The sequence below is a fragment of the Pezoporus occidentalis genome, unplaced genomic scaffold (genome assembly GCF_034315485.1).
Source record: "Pezoporus occidentalis ecotype Australia unplaced genomic scaffold, CSIRO_AGI_Poc_V1 ctg19, whole genome shotgun sequence".
NCBI classification, from domain to species: Eukaryota; Metazoa; Chordata; class Aves; order Psittaciformes; family Psittacidae; genus Pezoporus; species Pezoporus occidentalis.
In genome coordinates, this window is record NW_026913748.1 from 3,823,174 (window position 1) to 3,847,568 (window position 24,395).

General features: G+C 39.3%; 1 protein-coding gene across 7 annotated transcripts in view; it reads right to left on the minus strand.

The window, feature by feature from the left end:
* The window catches only part of CHRM2 (cholinergic receptor muscarinic 2), a 146,839-nt gene that overhangs the window by 52,607 nt on the left and 69,837 nt on the right, over positions 1-24,395 (minus strand). Inside the window, exons 1-2 of one of the 7 annotated variants that reach the window (XM_062616473.1) lie at positions 20,167-20,378; positions 3,362-5,152 (exon numbers count right to left, since the gene is read on the minus strand). The exons of 1 other annotated variant lie outside the window; for it this stretch is intronic. In XM_062616473.1, the coding sequence (XP_062472457.1) occupies positions 3,713-5,113 (1,401 nt within the window). In that variant the 5' untranslated portion in view covers positions 5,114-5,152; positions 20,167-20,378 and the 3' untranslated portion in view covers positions 3,362-3,712. Of the gene's footprint in view, positions 1-3,361; positions 5,153-5,610; positions 8,214-9,494; positions 10,430-12,604; positions 13,173-20,166; positions 20,379-21,655; positions 23,745-24,395 lie in introns of those variants that run through there. 5 more of the 7 variants (XM_062616475.1, XM_062616474.1, XM_062616472.1 and 2 more) reach the window with 5 other exon arrangements.

The following is a 24,395-nucleotide window of genomic DNA, read 5'->3' on the forward strand; positions in this document are numbered from 1 at the left end:
GGGCTGGCCTGTGACAGCACAAATCACACCCCATGGGCTGCCGACGTGACAGATCCTGCTGCAGCAGGGTTGCTGTCAAGGGCTGGTTGGGCCTTTTCAGTTTTAGCCTGTTTCTGGAAATAATTAAGAGGAAGAAAAGGAGAGGGGCAGAAGTGCTAGCTGCAGTTTGTGGTTTTGTTGTTTTTTTTTTCTCACAAGTCACCTCCAATTTTCTCAATTGCTATGTGAAACAAAAGTGGCAAGGGCAGCACATGGTGTGGACATGCTGCTGCAACCCTCTGGCCAAGCCCAAGGTGAAGAGGTAGCAGCATCAGCAGGGCCACCTGGGGTCTTTGGGGTGTCAGGGCACAGGTGACAGGTGGGGAAGCCAAAGGAGGTATCCAGGGAGTGCTGCTGCTCTTCAAGACCAATATCTAGATCTTGCAGAACTAGCACTCAGAAGGAAAGTGAAACCCAGTGAATGTGGTTTGGGACACAAAGGAGAGACATGAGAATTCAAAAGGCGTTCGGAAGAATAAATTATTTTGTGGCTCTGAAAGATTATTCCACTTTTTGTCTTACTGAGACAAAACTACCTTAGGACCTGATTGATTCCCAGAGACCTCAAGGGAGGCTCTGCCTCCTCTTTGCCTCCTGTAGGAGGTAGACAGTGTCATGAGTTGGCTCTGCACCTCCCACCAGCTGCCAATGAGCACAACACAGACAACATCCCATGGAATATCTTGAATGATAGATGATTATTTTCCGTGTATATAAACCATGCTGGGGTGTGTGTTTTCATGTCAGTGCATACATGTGTAGGTGCATTATGACATCCATTTTTACATCGCTCAACTGTCTGTGAATGTGGATATACCACAGAAACATTCTTTTCCTTGAGCTGGTACAAGGTGGAAACACACAGGATTGTGTGCCCTGCAAACCTTTTAAATATAGCATAACACAAACCAAAACATCTTGTCCTTTAGGATCAAAAGCGGGGTGGTGCTAGGGAAGAGTGTTACGAAGCTTCAAACTGAAGGTTTTTCTCTTTTAATTTTGTTATTGTTGTTTGTTTGTTTGCTTCATGAATGCAGGCCCCAAAATATCTGGTTTTCTGTATAGTATTTTGAATGTCCTCACATCACATGATGAAAAAGTATAATTGTAATCTACATCTTGCACATCTTAACCTATAGAAATGTCTTTAGCTGGTAGAGGAATTAATAATTTATGAACAAGTGACAGCTTCAAATGTCAAAATACAGGATTTTCACGCCTGTTAAAAAACTGAAGTTAAAAGATTAAATAACAATATAAAACCCATTATTTACCAATTTGAGTACCTGTACTATTTATACCCGCAGTACTTGCTGAAAGAAAGAAACAGTTGTGTTTCTTTTATGAGACTTCTCTAAAGGAGTAAGATTTAGAAAATTAACAGATTTCATCGTATCTTTGGTTTTTGTCTGGATTACTTAACACTGTAAGAGAATGAATCATCTAGAAGTGATCATGTAAATTTTTCCCTTGACCTGTCAAGATAAGTCTAGTGAATGTAGTTTTGAAAGATAAGCAACACTCAGTTTTGCAAGGCTTATCACTGAGTTATTCTTTCTTACAAGCAGGAAGATGAAAATAGTGATAGTAAATATGACTCAAGGCAAGTGAGGGTTGTGAAATTAGATCCTTGGCTGCATGGAGACACTTAGATATATTAGGATGAAATCACTAGGGGTATAAAATCAATGAATGCATATTAAGACGCATTAATCCTGAGTTTAATGTAGCCTTAATTTACTGCACTTTAATCCTCCTCATTTTCACTTTCTGCTAGGAACTTGTACTTTGAAACATCAAAATTGTCAGATTGCCAAAGTGCTTTGACACTGTATTCCAATAAGCTTGTCAAATGTAAATTTTAAGTCAGCAAGATTAATTTCCCTGTAATCTTGAAGGCCAGATATTTTGAAGTGCATTTTGGAAGACTCTAATGTGGTAACATGAAACAACAGAATAATTTGTTAGGTGGCTTTCAGTCCAGAAGACAGTCCCTCAGGACACTGTTTGTGCAGCAAGCTACTTTTTGGGATAACAAAATCTGTAGCTGTACCTTCATAGTGTCTTGAAGCTAGGGTTACTAAGAAGGAGTTAACTAGAATATGCGTAACTCAGCCAATTGCTGTTTTCAGCAATCTGATAAACTTTGTCCTGTCCACACAGTGCTCAGTTGTGCTACATTAAATATCAAATATTGAAATAGTAAAATGTTTGCCAGGCAGAAAAAATTGGAATTTGAGCTGAAGTGGAGTAGCAGATAGTATTTGAACTTGATCTTTGCCAGCCCCCCAACCAGACTATTTCAGTATCTGGTTTTGTGTAATCACTGTTTTCCTCTCTGCCTTTTTATTAGCACTATCCCTTGGCTTACAGTCAAAATGTTGCTCCCAGCTGCTGCAAAAGGGGATGTAGCCAAAATCTTTTCCACAAAGTAAACACCTTGTCCAGGATACACCCAGGAAGGACTCTGGGTTCACACTAATGGCTTAGTCAGAGCTTTATCCGTATGGGCACATCAATCCATTTATTCTTTTCCTCAATGAATGAGTGTGAATCCTTTTTTGACTGGTCAAGAGCATGACCATCTAATACTGAGTATTACTTCTGTGGAGCCTCATTACACCTCTCCATCTGCACATCCATCTTTAAAAGGATATAACATCCATTTTTCTAGTAAAGCCCTTGCTTCTCTTCTTCAGCTGAGGCCCTTTGTTTGGCCACTATGGTGGCTGACTGGATGAGATCTTTGAATTTAGGGCTTCTTTTGATATTCGGTTTGTATGCCCTGGACAAGTAAGGTACAAAAAGCAAAAAAAGCTAATGAAAGTAAGAGACAGATCCACTGGTGGATGTTACATGACAAACAAAGTGAACAAAATTGTCTCAAAAGCTTTGGTTTACATAGATGCTGAAATAGTCTTGGGATGTAGCAATCTGGAAAAGACTGACTTTATATTTTTATCTTGAAGGGATGAAGGAATCGAGGAACAAAAACTCCTTAAACTGCGGCAAGAAACAGACTTTGAATAGGTTAAGCAGGTTAAGCAATGATTACACATTGAGCATAAGTACACTTTCAGAACTGATGCAGTTTTGGAAATGGTAGTGCCATAAACAACATAAAATAACTTTCATCAGGATTTACCTAACATAAAAGTTCTTACATGACAATGGCAAAAAAGCTCTAGACAACTTTGAGCTTTAGAAACCTTCTACCATGATTCATTTCAAATACGTAATGATCTTCCAAACTCCCATGCTTCTTCCCCTGTGTCTGTTTAGTATGTTTTCATCTGGGAAAAAAAAAGAAAAAAGAAAAAAGAAAGGAAGAGAAGAACAAGGATTTTGCACAGAAGGACCAAAAATCGTAGACTCTAAAGCCCTTCTGCAGAATAGTTGTAGAAAGCAAGGAACTGTGCCTCCAGTCCATATCCTTGAATAATTCCTCAAACATCTCCATGTCCACAAGATTTGTTTTCAATAATTTAAAAAAATGTTTCTAAATGTAGTTCTCAGGAGTGGAGCTGATGCTCTATGTCAGTATTTCCACTAATATCCTGGATTGCACATTCTGTAGAAGAGCATAAAGTGCTATGGCATTTATCTAGTTGGTTTTTTTTTAATTTAATATGGAACTTTGTCACCCTTTCCATTATTACTTTTATTACTATTTTTACCTTGTAGCTCCTATATTCTTGTAATGACACATAAGAAGGTGCTTAAAGGTCTTCTTGAAGGTAGCATTGCAGAGAGCATAACAAGCAGGGTTGATGGTGCTGTTGATATAACAGAGCCAATAACCTATGGTCCATACAGTACCAGGGATGCAGGATGTGCAGAAGCTGTTGATGAGCACCATCACATTGTATGGGGTCCAGGTGATGATGAAGGCCAGGAGGATGGCCAAAATCGTCCTTGTCACTTTTTTCTCTCTAGAAGGAGGTGGTTTCTTTTTGGCTGGCTGCTTTGTCATCTTGACGATTTTCCGGGCTACACTATTCTGCTTCTCCTCCCCAGTGGTGCCTACAATCTCCACAGTAGTGTTGGTGGGAGCACAGCAATCACCCTTTTGAGACTTGGTGACTATCCTGATGCATGTCAGCTTGGAGTTTCCCACTTTGAGATGGTCTTGGAAGGCAGAAGTCTGGCTGGAATCTTTGGCAGCTTCATCTTCTTTCATGTTGGAAGCGACCACACTGACAGAGGTGGAGTCGTTGGAGCTCTCCTTCTCCTCCCCTTGAACACAGTTCTCCGTCACAGTCTCTCCAGTGGCTTTTCCATTCTGAATTTTGCTGTGTTCCAACCCATCACCACTGGCTGGGATGTTGTTATTGTTTGGTTTCACTGTTTTACTTTGGACAAGGCTGGGGGAAACTGTATCTTGGTTTTGAGCAGTTTCCTTTTTTCCTTTCTTTATTCGACTCTTACTGGCTTGAGAGATTTGCCAGTAAAGGACAGTCATGATGATAACAGGCAAATAGAAGGCTGCAATGGCAGTACCAAAAGTGACAGCAGCATTGGAGAAAAACTGAATGTAACAATCCCCATCTGGGACAGTCCTTCCTCCCACAATGAACTGCCAGAAGAGAATTGCAGGGGCCCACAGGATGAAGGACAGCACCCACGCAGCTGCGATCATCATGCCTGCCATCTTAGTGGTTCGCTTCACAGGGTAGGTCAGAGGCTTGGTGACACAAAAGTATCTGTCAAAGCTGATAATGAGGAGGTTCATTACAGAGGCGTTGCTGACCACATAGTCAAGAGCCAGCCACAGGTCACACACAACAGGCCCCAAAGGCCAGTACCCTATCACAGTGTAGAGGGTGTATAGGTTCATTGAAAAGATGCCGATGATCAAGTCAGCGCAGGCCAAGCTGAACAGGAAATAGTTATTGACAGTCTGTAGGTGCCTGTTGACTTTGATTGACACCATGACCAGGATGTTCCCAATTATGGTGACTAGGCTGAGAGACCCTGCTACCAGGACAATAAAGACCACCTCTACAGTTTTATAGGGGCTCTCCAAAGCCATCACATTTTCAGTGGAAGAGTTTATGTACGTTGAGTTATTCATTTCTGTTCTGCTAACAAGTTACCCAGTTATCACTTAAGCCTGCAGAGGAAAGAAAACAAAACAGATACCATCATGGAATTAGTCCCTCTGCCTTTAGGAAATGGATCCCTGAAAAGCTACCTGGAAAGAGTTTAGAGGTAGAAGATGTGTTCAGAAAGACCAGTCAACTTTGGCTAATGAAAGCAGCTTGCAACATATAATATCCCTTTAGGAACAACATACCAAGAGGGTACCTCTAAATATGTGACAAAGATACAGTATTTGAACACAGGTCTAGATTCTTAAGTTCTCAGCTGCATTTTTCTCTATGTCCTCTTATAAAACTAACATAGACTTGAAAATTTTGGAACCAGACATGTATATTGTTTTCTTTTCTACCTCTTTGACCATTTCAAACCCTATTCCAAGTAAGAAAGTCCAGTCCTGAGGGTGTGCCATGTTTATAACCTGAGGTGAAGATGTGATTTACCAGGAGACATCATGTGAAGGTGACTTACTTTTCCATCTTTCTTTCATGTTCCACCTGAGTATGCTTCTCTGAGGTTGCTAGAACAAGATTGTGTAATGTCTCCCACTCATTTTCTTACAATGTAGTTACTTTTCTTTTTCAACACTTGCAAAGATTTTGGCACTGCATGAAACTAAACTGCCAATGAGCAAGAAAAGGATAGGTCTGTTGAAGTCCATTGAATTAATAAATTCACCTCAGTTGGGCACGTGCCTATTCTTTTTCATGTAAGTGAGATTAAGGTTATTTTTTGCATCTTTTAGACTATTTGTACCTGAAAAAAAGGGTTGTTGTTTGGGTTTTTTTAACATGATGAGTTTGTCTCTTGATGGTTGCTTGCTTGTACTTTTCAATATTTTTTCAAATCACAGTATATTTTAACTGTATCACATAAAGCTACAACAGAAGCTCTGACATAGATAGCATGGTAATGATAAAGAAACAGTTACAAATCAGTTCTGTTTATGCACAGCAATTTTTTTTTGTGCCCTGTATAGCCTACCATCAGGACTCAATGAATAGTGATTAAACTACTAGCAATATATATTTGAAAGAAGACCAAGAAAACAGCACATGCTTTTGCCTTCAGGATACGTGCTATCCTTTTGTGCATCCCCTGGAATTCAATAGAATGTACTGGAATTGTACAGTCAGTCTCTGAGCACTCATTATTTATGAGCTCTGCTCAGGGGATTATTGAGGCATGAAGGCCAGATGTGACAGAGAAGTTAGGTTGTTTCTAATTGGAATGCTCTCTTTTTCCCCCACACATAAGGCATAACTTCTTTGGGACAGAGATTTTTAAAAGTGGTGACACAATCAAAGAAAGAAAAAGTCCATTGTGTTTGGCTCCTCTATATATCAGGGATTAAGGAATCCTCCTCTGGCCCCTGGAACTAACCTGCTGATGCACAGGCATATACAATTCATGTCACTGAAATGGAGCAATGTATTTTCACTGTTATTTCAGCACTGCATATTTTCCTACAGACGAAAAAGGAAGAAGATGATGCAAAATGTCAGCACAACAGCAAATACCCTTCTAACCTCTAAGGAAAAATAAGCAAGTTTGTCTCCACAGGAAACTCAAAATGCTATACCAGGGTAAAGGTTTTCTGTCTGATGCAACTCTGTAATCTTGTATATATATACTTAAATATAAATATACTTAAAGAAATACAACTGGCAGAAAGTGGGGCTCATGCATTTGCCTTTACTTTTAAAACCGGCCAAGATTTGTTTGCTCACAGAAATAAATAAAGGCTAGACTGAATTTTTTTTCCTACTGTCTATTTTCAGGTACATCCTTAAAATCCCTGGGATCACATTCAAAAGAGCAAAACTGCAGGGATGAATGCTTTAATTACATATGTGATTTGTATAGCAAGAAAAGGCTGAATGGTATATAACAGAATTTATACTCCATGAAAAAAAATATACAGGAGAATAGCTCAGGCATCTTTAATATATAGGACTGTCATTTCAGCAATTCATTGCGTGCTTTTGACCTAAAACCTCACAGCTGAGCAGCTGACTACCTGTTTATGTGTAAGATATCAGTTTTTTGGGACAAGTTAAGAACTTTTCCCAAGCACAATTGTTTATGAACACTCCTGACAGAATTCATTCACTGAGATGTACTGATTTCAAAGCAATTTCTTCTGAAAAGTTTGTGATCCAGGGCTCTGCAGCTACCTCTGGTGACAGAGAGTGAGAGGGTAAGCAGGAAAGGAAGAGAGAGGATCAGAGCTGAAAAAATTGCGCTTTATGGTAAGAAGTGTTTCCCTACAATTTTATTTTGACAAAATGTTCAGAGGTTTTGTTTTCATTCCCTTGAAAAACTAAAATGAATTTTAAAACTTTGATACTTGTGAAACCAAATTACTCTCTCCCAGCAAAATTTATTCCTATGTCTTTTCAGCTGATTTTTTTTACCCACTTCCAGTGGAAATATTGGTAATTCAGTATAAATTCCCTTGATTTTATTACCTGAGATGAAAAGAGCTGGATGAAAACTAAAAGTTTATTTTACCTGTTAGGAATAGGTTTTCCCTGTGTGGAACAGTATTTCACTGTCTTCTTTTGAATGGAAGCAAAGCAGAGGAGTCCCTTTCCCAGTGATCTCTCTTTGCACAAAACTTTCCTGCCATGAGAAGGCTGGTAGACTGAGACTGCAAATTACAGTTACAGTTACATCTTTTTTTAAGTATGGAGAAACCTACCTGCTTTCACTTTCTCCATTTGTTTGCATTAATATGATTATAAAGTGAACCATGGTTTGTTGTTTGTTGCTGAGAAGGTATAGGGCTGGAGAAATCTTTGATTTCAGACAACATAGATCATCCCTGCTGACAGTACTACCATTATAGGAGCAGAGACAGGGTTATGATGCTCTCTAACCTAAGATACCCTGAAATCTGCCAGACTCTTTCTTGATGTTTCCAGTAGGGTTTGAATCAGGTCTGTAGTGGGGTCTCTTGTTACTTGCTGTGGCTGCTTGCTCGCTTGATATAGGGCTGTCTGTGGACTACTTTTGCTATTGTCATGCCATGGAGCCCATCTCTCCTACTAGAGAGGCAGTTGTTATTGGAACAGATGGGCAGTTGTCAGATGGGCAATTGTTATGGGAACATCAGGCCGACCTACGGAGTGGAGGCATTTTAAGGTAATATGGCCTCTCGCTATGAGAAGTACCAGATCTTATTCTTGAACAAACAGAACTCTCCTCTGCAAGCCCATGGGTGTTTGCGTGAGTTGCACAATATGGCACTGACTCCTGTGGGCTGCCGTAATTTATCCTTCTATACTAAGTGCTTTTTTGCTAAACAGAGAATACCCAGAAAAGGCAAGAAATTTCTCCTGTGACCTCAAAACCAAACAAGTTCATTTTTTGAAATATATTTTAAAATACACATGACTTTATGGAATGCAAACACAATAATCGCTGTATGAAAAATGGCCAAAGCCAAAAAATCCACATATAACATAATTCATTGTTTGATATTTGATATGTAGTTGGGAAACATTTCCAGTGCTGAAAGTAATTCACCTCCTTTCTCTCAACTAGACATAGGGTTGGGGAAGATGTAAAGTCCTTTTACAGTGAGTGGTAGACAGGTAGAAGCTGGGCATGAGTGGATTAACCTGGACCCCCATTACCACTCATAAGGAGTAACACAGTCCAGGCTGTCACAGGCTGGAATAAACCTTCACAGAGCATGCTGGCAGCCACAGCCTTTTTCCTCATTTACCTCCCTAGCAGTTGCTTGGAACAGCAAAACAGAAGTCTAATGGGTGAAGTCTGTAAGCTGGTTCATTGTAAAAGGGAACCACAGTGAGTATAAAGAAGCAAAATGATGCTGTTGAGTGTATTCCTCTTATTCCATTGCAGACCCTGAGGAGGAGGCCTGCAGAAACAGGAGGGCAAGGAGAAGAGACAGGGGGTACTTAGATATTATATCCTTCTGATTGTGCTTTCCACTTGCCTTGACAAGACTCCATCCCTTTAGTGCAAATGAATCTTGTAACAAGCATTGTAACTTTAAATTTAGGATACACCTCCAACATCTGTCACAAAACAGACTATAAAAATGTTGTGTATATTGAAAAAAATGGCTGATATACTGTGCCTGTCAAAGTTTGTTAGACAAATCCTTCTTCTGTATTGTGCATATTTCCAAGTTAAATATGGTCAGGATTTAATGGCTTCTTTGAATCCTCTGAAACCATATAAAGGTCAGGACATGAAAGAGGTAACAAACGATCTGTACCTGAAAGTAGCATTTGATTTAAATGGAATTACCCAGGAACCTATGTGCATTGCTACTCTGAGCACTTTTCAGCATTCAACTCTCAAAGAAAAGCAAAATATACCTTTTAAACTTCTCCTCTTTGATCCAGTTCCTCTTCAGTCCAAACCTGTGTAAAATGGATTTGATTTTTGCTGTAGCAATAATTTCTCTTCTTTTTTTTTTTTTTTTTTTCTGAACTGATTTTGCTCCTTAACAGCCCTGGCTTTGATTCTAAAATTCCTTCCTGGCACCATTAAGTGGAAAAAAAGAAAACAGAGAGGAACAAAAGCCCTAAGCCCATGACAGATACACAAGGCACATCCGTCAGAATTCATTACAGACTTTAAGAGACATTATAGATCTAGTTCGGGCTTTTGATAAAAAACAAATTTCAGAAAATTCCCTAATGCCACAAGACTAAAATCTTCACCCCAGGAGTTATCTTCTGCATTCCATTTAAAACTGGAAACACCTTTGCAGAGTGTCGCTGCCTTGGTGTTGTCCATTCTTCCTATTTCCATGCATTTTTGTTTTTCTTAATCAACACACGTCCTACAAAGAAAGATATTCTGTGGTCCTGTCTAGATCTACTTTCCTCCATCTCATTGTGAAGGACCTAAAGGCAAAGTAAAAAAACTTCTGCACCTATCTTGACACAGTGGATCAGAGTTGTAGAGCAGTAATAAAAGTTAACTAACACTATGCACTAACAACAATTGAAATCAAGCAAAAATAAAAATATAACCCCAAAAGCAGCAGAGAACTCTACATGAGTAGGTAGCAGCACTGGCATCAGCACTGCTGTCTCAATGCTATTGTTAGGGTCTGAGGATTTGTACAGCTATTAACTACATCTTACTCATGTTCTTGTAGCCTAAAACTGGTAAATATAGTTTCATGAGCCCAACTGGTTTGTATTCAAAGTCACACAAGGAAAAGTATGGGCAGTATAGGAAAAAAACAAAACAAAACAAAACAAAGCAAAACAACCAAACAAACCCTCCTCAGTAATCTCTCTAGTTTTGGGAATAAAAACAAACAAAAAAAAAGAACAATTTTCCCTCAAAGGTATTATGTATTTCTATTATATTGGTACTGTTGTTACTATTATTATTGTTATGCAGATAGTCACCCAGTGGTACTAGGGCGCTTAATTCTCTTTCTGTAAGTGTCGTTTTAGCTGCAGATATGTCTTTGTTTTTCAGGACTTGTGTAATCAAGTAGGAATTTGCATCCTGTCTTTGGGTAGCTGACACTATTTCAAGCTAAATTCTGCATCTTAATGCACTCGGCAAACCTGAAAAATATGCTTACTAGGCATGTTTTTATCTAACTGGTTTTGATCCACCAAAAGGGATTTTTATCTCCTGTATTAGAGGAGATGATAGGTACTTTTGCTCATGTTTCTCCTTACTCTTGCTAGGGTTGCTAGGAATGTATGTGAAGAACCCTTGGTCCCAAAATACCAAGCAAATAGCCAGGTCTTGTGGTGAAGTTATGGCAAGGCTTTTCTCTGCACTCTGGTGGAAGCTTATGATAAGGTCACCCATATGGTAAAAATGACTGAGTGCAATAGTCCATATCATTCCTTCACCTGCAATTATGAGCACCTCAACGCATAGCTGTGTGCGGTGCTTATGTGCTGAAGGGAATTTTCAGAATGGCAATTGAAAAGACAGAGGGTTTTATGACTATGGTTCAGGCAAAGTAAATAGTGCAGGACATTTTTGCTGTGGAAAGCTAGAAAGGAATAGCATTCTTTTTTCCTTTTTTTTTTTTTCCAGGTAAGCTGTGAAGTCAGAGGGGTCTGAGAATCTAGTTACTGAGATCAAAAGAATTTTATAACTGAGAAATCAGAGAACAAACTATTTCTTGGTCTATGAACTATGAAAAGCAAAATGGAGCTCTTATTGAAGCATCACACGGTTGTCTGGAAGGTTGAGTTAAATGTGTAGGATCTCCATCTAGAGGCATAGAAAGGCAGCTACCACAAGCAGTTATTTCCAGCAGTAGTATGGCTTCAATATGTGTTGAAAATTTAGGTACTTTTCTCTCAGGTAGAGGAACCCCACATTTTATTACAATTTACATTTTATTATAATTAAGGAGCAGAGATAAAATTTGATGATATTCTGAAACCATTGCAGTTACAGAATGCATTATTAAACCAATATATTACAGTGTATTTTTAGCAAACAGTCTGAATACTGAGGCATAATTATACTGGGGTAGCCACTGCACAGACACACATGCTCAGGCCTGAGCTTATCTACTGCAACCAGCATTATTTAGTTACCACTTTGGGCATGATACAACTCAAAGTGTTTCTTCAGAGTAGGCTGTAAATGGGTCAGAAGAGTGTCTGGTGCCATTAAAAGGTGGCAAAACTGAGGACTAGCTCCTGCCACATGCACATTCCATCAGCTGACCTATGCCAATTTACATTTGCAGAAGTTATAGGCTAGCTAGAACAGGAAGACCAAAATGATAGATTTCAGTAAGTCACTTCTCCTCTTTGCACTGCACCACCATTGCTGGAAGTTGTCTGAAGCTCCTCACACCAGTCAACCCTAACAAAACAAGTGTTATCTGACTATGTCTTCTTCAGGCACTTTAGATAAAATACTCATATGAGTACTCAGACTAAAATTATACTTATAATCATCCATGAGGAAGGTTGCCTCAGCAGAACCGTTATTTAAGCTTCTCTTACGATTGAATTGAAGATCATTAGGTTCTAGGATATATTCTCTGAAGGAACAGTGCCATGACAGGTAAGCAATCCCTCTGCAGCCAGCACAAGTTGGAGGCACAGTACTTCATTATCCTTGTATCAGATATCATGCCTGTGCTATTAAATAGAAAAATCTCATAAGACCTACTCAAAGTCCCTGGGTGACAAGTGGGAAAGCTAGTGAAAGAGGAGAGGGTTCAGAAGGCTGCCTGAAACCAGTTCACAATTTATTCCGAATACCTGGAGATAATGCATAACAGAAATGCATCTCTTATTTAAAACATGTAGATCTAAAAAAAACCCAGGCAAAACAAACCAAACAAACAAAAAAGTCACTCAACAAAAAAACACATGCTCACTTTTCCTGTTTTTTTTTTTTCTTGGTTTAATTTTTTTCTGTGTTTGCTTTTTCCTTGTGTTTTTTTGGGAGGTTTTGTTTGTTTGTTTTTCGGGGGTTGTTTGTTTTTTTTTGACAAAGCCTGATGGAATATTGGTGATGAAATAATAACAGAGAACTATAATACAGTACAGGTGGGTCTCTCAAAGAACTGCTGATTAAGCCCCTCAACCTGCCAGTATGTCCAGCAAAGATGCTATGACATTTCAGTGAATCTCTGCAAATCCCTCCTAATCATGGAGGTTCTGGATAAACCTCTCACTCTTCATCAGAGATTTTGCAGGCCTCAGTAGTGTCTCTGACAGGAATATTGCCCTGCTGAGGGCTCAAAAGGACTCTTACCAAACTTAAAGAAAATTTTTACTTTTTGCTTGGCTGGAAATAGTGTCTGTACATTGCTTTCATTCTTATTCACTCATGATCTAGCAGACTTACTTGTGATGCCTCCAAACGATCCTTGAACCTGTTTTGGAAAGTACCCAGTTTCTTTACTCAGCAAATGTTTTTAAAATTCTTGTGAAGTCCATCATGGTCACTTTTACATGAGCTTGAATATGTAGTCCATTCTGCTTCTGTGTCCATTAACCTTGGGGTTTTTTACACATCTTCCATCTTACTTAACCACTTACCTAATATGTAGATTAGAAGCACAGAGGAGAAAGCTTAGACATAAAAGGAATGCAAGAATTTAAGCATCTACTGAACTTATTCAAACCTGTTTCTGAGAGGGCAGATAAATCATTTTTTATGTCCGTATTTCTGCAGACTGTATTTAAGGCAGTGATAGTGAAAGATAGTGAAATTACTTCTTTACCTTACTGGAAACAAATGGCAAATTAATTCCCAAAACAGAATTCATATTTCCAAGCCCATTCCACAACTTGAAAGAAGTTTGGGAAAGATGAACAGATGCTAACAATATTTAACAAAATGCTTATAAAATGTTTGAAAATCTCAACTGAAGTACTTGCTAGAGCTAATTATAAGCATGTTGATCACAGCTATGAATGTTTACAGTGAGCCTGTAAGATAATCTTCCCTTTTGTGGACAGAGAACCTTAAATATTACATATTCTTTGCCAAAGGAATGAAATATTTATTTAGCATTTTTTTCTGCAGCATTTATGCTCAGTTACTACATTATTATAGGCTCTCTAAGTCTCCGACTGTGTTATGTTTCACTAAATGACTGCTACCGACTTTAATTATGTAGACTGCAGTTGCAGGCTAATTGCATTTTTAATCCACTGCAGGTTTAAGAAATCCATGGCTAATTCTGGCTCTGATGCATGACTCCAGATATTGGTCTCAGCACACTTAACAAGGTAAAATACCCTACCTTTTACATATGAATAATTTACCATAGCATTAAGAGAAGCCCCTATTCTATGTTAAACAATAATGTAATGTTTAACAAGGTTAACCTAATAGAAACTGGGCAACTTGTCTCTGACCATGTACTTTCTGTTAAAAACACATCCAGCATCACTGGGCCAGGAAGCCAAAATGCATAAGCAAATATTCTCAAGCTCTCTGCTGATTTTGATTTTTAAAGTGACATTGCAAAGGTAGTTCACAGCAAACTTTGACCTCTCTTGCATGCTTGCAAAAGAAAATAATGGGAACATTTGAAATGCAAGATTTCAGAAGTGCTAAATGGGATTATTTGAAGCCAAAACTGTTAAAAGCTTGAAGGGCATTAACCAACACAAGATAGAGAAGAGCAGGCATTTTTTGTATGCATAGATCTGCACTCTGAGGCATGAAAAGGCTACACTGAATGTAGTCCCTGGGTGCAAAGGCTTCAGCTCAGCTTCTTCTTCATGGGAGACAGTTTGCTATGATGACTAAACAAAAAACTTTATGCCCCTGTCACAGCAAATCCTTCTACACTAGTGTGTAAAGAAAATACTGCTATCCCACATAGTGTTTCACAAACTGATCTTGTCACTTTTAGCAATGAAGCCTGTGAGATACAAAACTTTCACAGGACAATGGTGATCAATATACTTGATCTCCCTTGTGTGTTTCATTCTAATTGAAAGATGAGTTTTGTTTTTATTTTGTTTCTTTGTTTTTTTTTGTTTTTTTTTTTTTTTAAAGAGAAGAAAGGCTTTTGAGACAAATAGAGACAGGTAGGCTGACTTTGAAATTCAGGCTTCTGGAGACTATGCTGTTATATTTACTGCATGGGAACCTCTTTCATATCATGGCAGAAGCACCACGTCAGCTTCACCAAGACCATTGCTAGAATTATTTCACTTGCATGAATATACCCATTTCTGGTTTTGAGGGTTTCAAACTGTTTTTTTAATACCCAGAAATTCCATAATCATGTTATAGATTACTCTCTCTCTTCCTTTGCCAGTCTTATCTGTCATTGTCTGTAAGTTTACCATCTCTGTTTCCTCATCTCAGACCACCTTTCCACAGCAAATATATCTGAGGATTAAAAAGACTACTAATGAATTTATTTTGTTTCCTGAGGTTTTACCTTACCCTCATCTTCCGCAGTGCCACTGACATGGTCCAGTTCTCTCCATCTAATCCCATCTTTACTTAGGAGCTTTTTGAATTAGTAAAGAGTTGGTAAAGCAAGGAAGTGAAATACTACCTAGATAAGAACACTGTCTAGTAATGTACCTAGGGAACAATCTCCTCCATTAAACTGCTGAGTCCCTGGGGTGTTCTGTCTGAGATGAAATCTCTCCCACTGTGCCATTCAACAGCAGCAGAATCGCTCAGCAGCGATTGCTGCATTGCGATGTGCCCCCATGCAACACAAACCTACTTAATGGGCACCAGTGCCTGCTGAAGAAAGACATATCAGAGGTGTGGGGCAAGAGAAGAGAGAAAATAATAAATGGGCTGAAGCAAGAGGGACGAAATGGGACAAGGCTGAGAAGTGAATGCAAAGCAAAGTTAATGAGGAGAAAGCAAGAAAGAGTGCAAGAGAAACAGAGTTCTGAAAAAGCATTCACCTGGTGTCTTTGAATTGTCATCCCTTATTACCTGTTTTCAGTAGAAATTCCTCACTGTCCCTAGTTTCAGCACCTGTTTTTATTATCCCACACCAGCCCACAGAGACATTGGTTAGCATTCCTTCATAATTTGCACTTTGAGCAGCATTGTCAAAACACTAAAGTGACTTGCAGATCTGAAATCTCACTTAGAATAGCAATTCAGACATTTCTTAAATCCTGCTGCCATTACTGGGACTTGGCCTCCATACTCTCTTTGGAAATGAGGCTGGAAATTATTTTTTTTCTAAAAGTTACCCTTTTTTCATCTAATTAGGAATTCCAGTGTATTCAGTTTTCCTGTAGAGATTATTTTTTATCCTGGTAGATTGTTTTTGTTGTTTCCTAAGCTATTATCTATGTTGCGGACAGGAACTTATTTCCCCTTGCCTTATTATTCATTTCTTACTCAGTTCTGAAGCAAAACCATGACCTTGGGTCCGAGACCATTAGCAGTCATTCTGTGATGGATCTGTCTCCAAACAGTATGAGATTTAGATAATCAAATGGGATTCATATGTATATCTCTTGGTAAGGCTGGATTTTCTTGAAGGGTTTCTATATTTCTCCCTCTGATCCCTGGGGAAGGTAAAATGGAAAAAAAGTACAAATGGCAAGAAATCGCATAAAGTAAGCAAAACTGTGACTGAACTCTGGGGACTCTAGGTCCTGGTGTCCAGCACACCACGTCCCTGCTGTCTCAGCTCAACTGTCAGAGATGCAGCTCAGGTCTGTGGAACAGTCCCAGCTCTCCGTAAAGTCACGTTGTCATGGTGTCTTTTTTTGCCCCATTCCTGGTTATATTCTTGAGTGCTGCCTCACATCCTTAACAGCGACACTCCTTTCTCAGGTCTTTGCAGAAGCTCTGCTTCAGGGAGAGGCACTATCTGATCTGTAAGAAGTGGGTCTGAGAAGACCCACATCATTTTTCCCATTCATTCCCTTCCCATTTCTCCTTGCTGCCTATTGCAGCACCTTGTTACCCTTCAGCCTCTCTGGTCTTTCTCATCTTGTTCTCCACCTCCCTGTTGTTCAGGTCAGTCTTCTGGCTATCATTTCCACACCTTACACTGTGTTGTTTCTCTCATCTTCTGGTCTAACACTTACTCCTTTTGTTAGCAGTGCTCAGCTCTCTTTCCTCTGAGCACTTTGAACTGCAGAAAGTCAAAAAAGATTCATGCAGTCTCATATAAACCTCCTGGCAGGTCTAGCAGGAAGAAAAGCTATAATGACACGCTGCAGTGCTGCCCTCCCACTTGGATGATTATTGAGTGAGGCTGATCAGTGGCTCTACCAAACAACTTACAGAAATAGTCCTAGCTTTCATCAGATTTTCTTTGACGTCTGTAAAAACCTGATACATCAGTATTGACTGTTCCAAAATCATGAGAACCAGTTTTGCTCCCTGTTTCAGAATTATCAGTGGAGTAGAGTATCCTTTTGTAATACTCTTTATGTAATAGAAGTAATGAAAATGTTTTTGAACTAGAAATGCAGAAGACCCGTGAGTGGATAATCAGCAGCTGTAACCTGAACTTAGATGTTCTGCCAATCTGTGTGTTTGATTAAGAAGTAAATCAGATCCACCTGAACAGGAATTGTTTTAGTAAGCATGAAAAGTGGTGTATTGTGAGGGTAGTTTGAAGGGATGGCCTTACAACAGCAAAGAACTGGCAGTATATGCCTAACAATAGGAAAATGTACAGTGACAAGCAATATCAGGGCTGAACTGAACACAAAATGGAATCTATACCTAATGTATGCATATATAAGAATTATATTATATATAGAATTTATGTGTATGTTCAATTATTTCTTCAGATGCAAATTAAGCTAACACAGTCATTGCATGCGGTAGCAGAGAGCCCCCCCAAAAGTAGGAAGGTGGAATGAGGACAGGAAAATGATTTTTCCTTGCTGAAGTTTTTGGTTCTCTGAAGCTCCCAGAGTTTGAGGCTGAGCAAAGCCTCAATAATGCCATGCTGATTTGCAGATGTCGTGTACCCCAGTCATATATGCCTTGTGATATTCCTTGAGAAGTACGTGGCTCAAAGGTGCATTTCACAGCTCCTTGCTCTCAGTCACTCACACTATAAGCCTGTGACTTCAAAGGGACATCTGAAAGGAAATGTTTGGAGGAAAAAAAGAGAAAAAAAAAAAAAAGAGAAAGATTGTCTGCCTGTCCCTTTTTTTTTTCTGCTTATGATATAACAGGCTTAAGATACTTTGGAATAACTGCTTCTCAGTGGGTTAGTTTTACATCTTACTTTACAAAGACCATAAAAAAAAATTGACAGTAAGAAAACAGCTGCATGATCCCAATCCAGATGGTGTTATCTTAGAGTGGGATTGTCAAACAGCAGGCAAGCAACTTTCCATCTCTAAGCAGGCTCCTTGGGTCAAGCTGGAATGATGTCCAAGATGGTTACTCTCAAACTTTTTCATAACAGGACTTGCAGTTATAGCACAAACAAAAGCAGGCAGTGCTCCTTGCTGCATATCCAGTCATAAAGTAAGAAAAACTCAGGGTTGGCAGTGCCCTTTCGGGCTTTAGGCAACATCACTAAGATAACGATTTCTCTTGTTTTTGAGTGTAAATGAGGTTCAGTTTTAAATTCAGTCCATTTTATGGTTCTAAATGTGTTACCCATAACATCAATGTTCCCACATATGTGAAGTCCTGAATGGCTTTTATGAAGTATCTACAGCGCAACTTTTGGGGGGAAGGGATAAAACACTATGTAAATTAGGATTAAAATTGTTTTTTTTTGTTTTTTTTTTGGGGGGTTACATTTTTAATGAGTTACTATAGATCTTTTTGTTTTAGTATGTGACATGCAATGAACTCACATTCGATGTTTGATATACTGAACGGCACTGAATAGTTAAAGTTCAGACATTCTTGTTTGCAGGAAAACATAATGGAGGGATTTACTGTCAGGTTAATGTTTAACCTCTTAATCTTTCTAATGTTATGCCTGGAAAATGCCCTTTAAATTTAATTATCCACTTCTTTATATTTACAGCTTTGTAAATGAGTATTTAAAAATGTCAGTCATCTCTCTTTGAAGAAATCTGTAACAATTTTATATCAACTCATAGTGATGCTGGTTATCCTAAGCAAATGCCAGCAAACACACCATACCACTGACAGCATCATTTATTCTCTTCTTAACTGTCTGAGATTTGCATATCTCAGACCATGCAATTTAAGGCACAGTGTGCTTTCTCCTTTACTCCACCAGATATTAGAAACATTTCAAATCTGATTAGATTATGGCTCTGCATTTAAATGAAAAGACTTCTGGTAACCCATATAGTAAAAATCTCAGTAACTAATTGGGGATGTGTCACATTCTTCTGAGAAGAGACTAAACTGTGAAGTTTAACCATGCCACGTGACATGTCCTACACCTGGGTCAGAGCAATCCCAGGCGCAACTACAAGTTGGGCAGAGAAGAGATTCAGAGCAGCCCTGCAGAGGAGGACTTGGGGGTGTTGGTCACTGAACATGAGCTGGTTAATGAGAAACTGAACATGAGCCAGCAGCATGCTCTTGCAGCCCAGAAAGCCAACTGTATCCTGGGTGGCATCAAAAGGAGCGTGACCAGCAGGTCGAAGGAGGTGATCCTGCCCCTCTACTCTGCTCCTGTGAGACCTCACCTGGAGTATTGTGTGCAGTTCTGGTGTCCTCAACATAAAAAGGACATGGAACTGCTGGAACAAGTCCAGAGGAGGGCCATGAGGATGATCAGGGGACTGGAGCACCTCCTGTATGAAGACAGGCTGAGAAAGTTGGGGCTGTTCAGCCTGGAGAAGAGAAGGCTGCATGGAGACCTCATAGCAGCCTTCCAGTATCTGAAGGGGGCTATAGGGATGTTGGGGAGGGACTCTTCATTAGGGACTGTAGTGATAGGAAAAGGGGTAACGGGTTCAGACTTAAACAGGGGAAGTTTAGACTGGGTATAAGGAGAAAGTTCTTTACTTTTGAGGGTGGTGAGGCACTGGAATGGGATGCCCAAGGAGGTTGTGAATGCTCCGTCCCTGGCAGTGTTCAAGGTTTGGTGGGACAGAACCTCGGGTGGCATGGTTTAGTATGAGGTGTCCCTGCCCACGACAAGGGGGGTGGAACTAGATGATCTTAAGGTCCTTTCCAACCCTGATTCTTTCAGAACAAGGTCTAAATATTTGTGTTTTGACAAACAGAAAATTAATCTCAGGAATTAATTTAGTATGGATTCTATGTAGGATACAAACTACATCAGTATAGTATCTATACTTCCATATCACTTTCTCAAACATTTGCAAAAGTAGGCACCAAATTTTTTTATTTGTTTCAGGAAGGAACTGTGGGGTTCTGCTGTTTTTAAAAACATTTGCCATTGTGACTGTTACATCGTTATACAGGAGTGAGAGGCTCCATGGGGAGCTGGGAACTCTCTGGTGAGACAGAAAGGAAGGGGAAGAGTGGTACCATCACTGCTTCATTTCCATCAACAATCTTGCTTATGTTTCTAGGACCCAACACAAGGGATGTATCAGTTATCCACACAGGCTGGAAACAGGCAAGGGACAAAAAAATGCAGGACAGCTCCTTACTTACATCTTACACAGAAGTGTATTAATTCTTTCTTCCATTACCTCCAATGTAGGTATTGCAAATTCATCATCCATTTAGATTAAAGATAGCACATTTGAATTGCAAGATTCGTGCAAAATAGATTAAGCATGCAAAAAATTACATTCCCAAATAATACAATTATATCAGATAATAAGACAAATGTCTTTCCTAGCTACTCATGCTACGAGTAGCACCTTCTGATGTACTTAATTCATGCCTCACACTTCAGCACAATCTTTTCGTAATGGAACATAGTTACATAGTTCATGCTTATTTTCAAGTGTCAATTTGATAGAGAAATTGAAAGAACTGAACTCTTACATCTTTTCTGGGACAATGTCTTCTTGCTGCCTTGTAGTCTTTACAGGTGCTTTACATTAACAGACTGGTTTAGAACTCCAGATAGTGAGAAACTTATGCAATTTACCTTGAACTAAGCTGAGCCAATATGCCTTAAACTCCTATGTAAATACACATAGACTTCAAACACAAATAGAAATTTTGAGTTTCAGGCACTCTAGCAAACTTGTCATGAACAAGCTGCACACAGCTTGTGATACCTTCCATTTTTTCAATGCTAGGAAACAGGGTGATGTTAAAGAATTAAGTAAATTGTGATCCAGACTATTCTGATGCAAAGACTTTACTGTATTGGGCTGAGAATAAAAATAATGTAGTAAAAAGAGGGAAAGTTCACAGCTTTCATACTTTCTCTTTTGCAATCTTGCAATGCACATTGTGCTTCTGTAGTCAGAAAATGGTTTGATCTGCCTGTGTTTGCTACAGTCAGTATTAAAATATAGATTGAATCTGGGTAAGTGAGCCAAAAGGTTTTTTTCTGAAAGGCTCTATACAGGAAGGCATGAAAGGTGTTCAATTTTTTCTCTGAGAAGAAAGTTCATTAGAATTTTAATTAGAATTTTATTTTCAAGAGAAAGTTATGTAGAGACTTACAAGCAAACTGACAGTGGTAGTTATTATTAATGGGGAATGCCAAAAAGTTTAATGCTATGGCATTCTTAAGGCTATGAGATCAAGATTGCTCATGAGAATATGACATTTCTTGTTCCTGGAGAACCAAGACACACAGTTTGGAGCTTTCTCTTTAGAGCCCAAGAAAGGGACTGTGGAAAGCCTCTTGGGAAAAAAAGGTAAATGAAAGCTCTCTCTAGCCTCAAAAGAACATCTGAGTAAGAGCTTGCCATGAATAAAGTATGTTTGTCTCTCCTTACACACGCAGGTTGAAACAAGTGTTGAGGCTTACTTAAGAAATGTTTTGAATTCTTGTGATTCTTTTTTTTTTCTAAATACTTCTGTCAGCTAAGAGAGAATCAGCCCACATGATTTTGCCTCACCAACCTGAGTAGTTAATACTGTTCTGACTCTAATGGGATATCTCCTTCAGAGTGAGAAACTGATGACACAAAGCAGCTACTTCTAGCGAAATTTCCAGGGCTGAGCCCTAACAAAGTCTGTCCTTGGCAGGCATGCCGCAGGGGCCTCTGTGACTCAGAAGCCCTCTCCTTGATTTCCATAAAAATCACACTGAAGTGACATCCATCTCCACTACCTCCAGCCCAGGCAGAGCCTCCCATCACCAGCTGAGCTCTGGGGAGAGCTGGGGACTGCAGATACGGAAGTGCTTCACATCTTGTATTTTCTCCTTGTATACTCTAACTCGGAGAGCTGGGAAAGGACCTCACTAACCAAACAGGCTGCTCTGCCCTATCCATTGAGCTTAAAAGCTTGTCTCATCCCCCTTGACATTAGCATGATGGTTGTTTGGGGACATCAGGCATCTTTGTCCATCTTTGGGGACAATGGTCATCTGCTGGCAAACAGCTTCCTTTAGGAACTGTTACCTCTTGATATGCTAATTTGAACTAAGCATAGTATGGTGACCCACCATACAGTTTCACTGGATTTAGGAATGTATTTCAGGTAGGATATTTTCTAGAGCACCTGGGCAGTGTCCAGCACAGAAGATTCCTTAGCCTGTCTGAAGCCTTCAGCTCTAACTAGGGTGTCAATTAGGGAATATTTATGTTCGTAACAGGAAAATCCTAAACACATAGCAAAGGTATATGGAGAGGTATTCTGGTCTCAAGATCAGAACTGAAAACGTACTTCTCCCAAAGTAAGTTTAATTGCAGTTCTTGGAAGCATCCATTACCTGTTTATGCAGTGCTTTTGGCAGAGTAGACCTTTTTGTTTGTACAGTCCTGCTTAGGTTATTACTAACATTGGGCAACAGTTGCTCCCCAAGATTTCCCTCACTTCCTATTTTCACTGTGGCAAATATATTGGCTGGACAGAACAGGCAAATTTAAATAGGCACCTGTGAGGAACTTTCAGTATAATGCAACCAGTACAGCCAGAGAAACAGCACAGCCTTTTTCCTGCTACTTTGAGAACATTCAGAAGATACCTTTGCACTTTTTCTCTCACAGGACACACGTAGAAAGTCTGTGAATATAAAGCTAATGCATGCTAGTGTCAGATATCTCTGACATATGCTCTTTCACACAGCAGGAACGTTGTCTTGCACATTGCATATCCAGTCTTACTCAGCTCAGCTGACACCGTCCTTATTCAGTATTGTTTCCTTCCTTTTAAGGAAGGGACTTGTGTGCTTTCCTTCCTTTCCTCCTTTTACAGCCTGGACCCTAAGGCTTTATCCCTACTGTGTTGTCTCAGTCATCTCCTTTTGCCTTCCTATTTTTATTCAGGGACTTGATATAACACAAACAGTGACAGCAGCTACTCCAGAAAATACAAAATGTGTTAAGGGCTAATCACTATTCATACAATGATTTTTCCCATTTCCTTCAAAAGAATATATCTGCAACAGATAGAAAATCAAAATCCCATAATGCCTGCAGAGCATAATCTCTCTTTCTCTGTGTATGTGTATATGGAATGCATATTTATGTTCTGCTGTAGTTTTATTTCCTGTCATTTTTGTTCTTTATTGATATATTTCTTGATGTAGTTGATCTGCATTGCATTTTCTCCCGTTCATCTGTCTTCTTATCATGGTGTACACAAGGGTTTTGGACAGAACTGTGAGTGTTAGACAAAAGACAGTAAATCCAGAGTAATTCCAATTATATGGGCTAATCAACAATAAGCAGTGTTTCTGTCAGAAAGCACACAACCTTTGAATGTGCAGTATCTCTGATGTCTCTCCCTATATACTGTTTGGTTTTGAGATTCATAGAATTAATCTGAGCTCCCTCCGCAGCTAATAAAGCTACCTACTCATTACAAAAATGCACAGATAATATTTGCTTGTGTAGATTCACTTCATCTGATCTGCAAACTTTCTACTTTTGTGCAGGTTTATATTCTTAAAAATGAATTAAATATCAGGTTGCTCATGAAAACAACCACTGGGAGGATACTGCAGATATTTCATGAAGTGGGTTGTGAATTTTCACACATCGACATTAGCAGTGGAAGCCTGACTTGTAGAACCCTGAAAGCAGAGGTCTACCGTATAAGCCACATTATTCATCCAAACTTGAGCTTCAGAGTCTGAAACCCCATGGTAATTTGCTCTGAAAAAAAAAAAAAGAATAATCAGGAGGTCAAAAGCCCTGTGTGTGGCAAAACTTCTGTTGCTTTTGGTAGGTTCAGGACTTTTCTGCGCAAAAAGGGAAAACCAGGATGGGTGTCTGGGGACTAGTCCAACTTCATTGTTTTATTGGATTTAGAACTATGTTCTTCTGTTCCCTGCTGTAAACTGTCCTGGGATCATGCCTGCTATTCATCACCTGGGAGAAAACTCTTGTCTCCAGTGCACTTTTGTAGTGTTCTGAGTGCCCAGTCGCCCATTTCCTCCTTCTGAAGGACAGCACTTTCCCTTTTGTTAGCACAGGTCATGTGAAACTACCTTTGACTATAGCCAGGCACTTGGCACACATAACTTACTGCAAAACAATTCTGCAAAGTATAACACTGGACTCAGGATTGGTGCCTGGTGTGCTTCTGAGTATCCCAGAGGTGTGGATGCAGTCTTCTTCACATACATTTTTTCCAGATATATTTACTTTGCAATACTTCCCCACTTTTAAGCATCTGCTGCAGTTTGCTCAACACATTGTGTTTATGGCTAAATGGATAAACATTTTAAGTTCATAAAGTAACATTGAATCCTTAACTGATAAAAAACACTTTGTAAATGACAGAGACTAGGAAAAGCACCATAC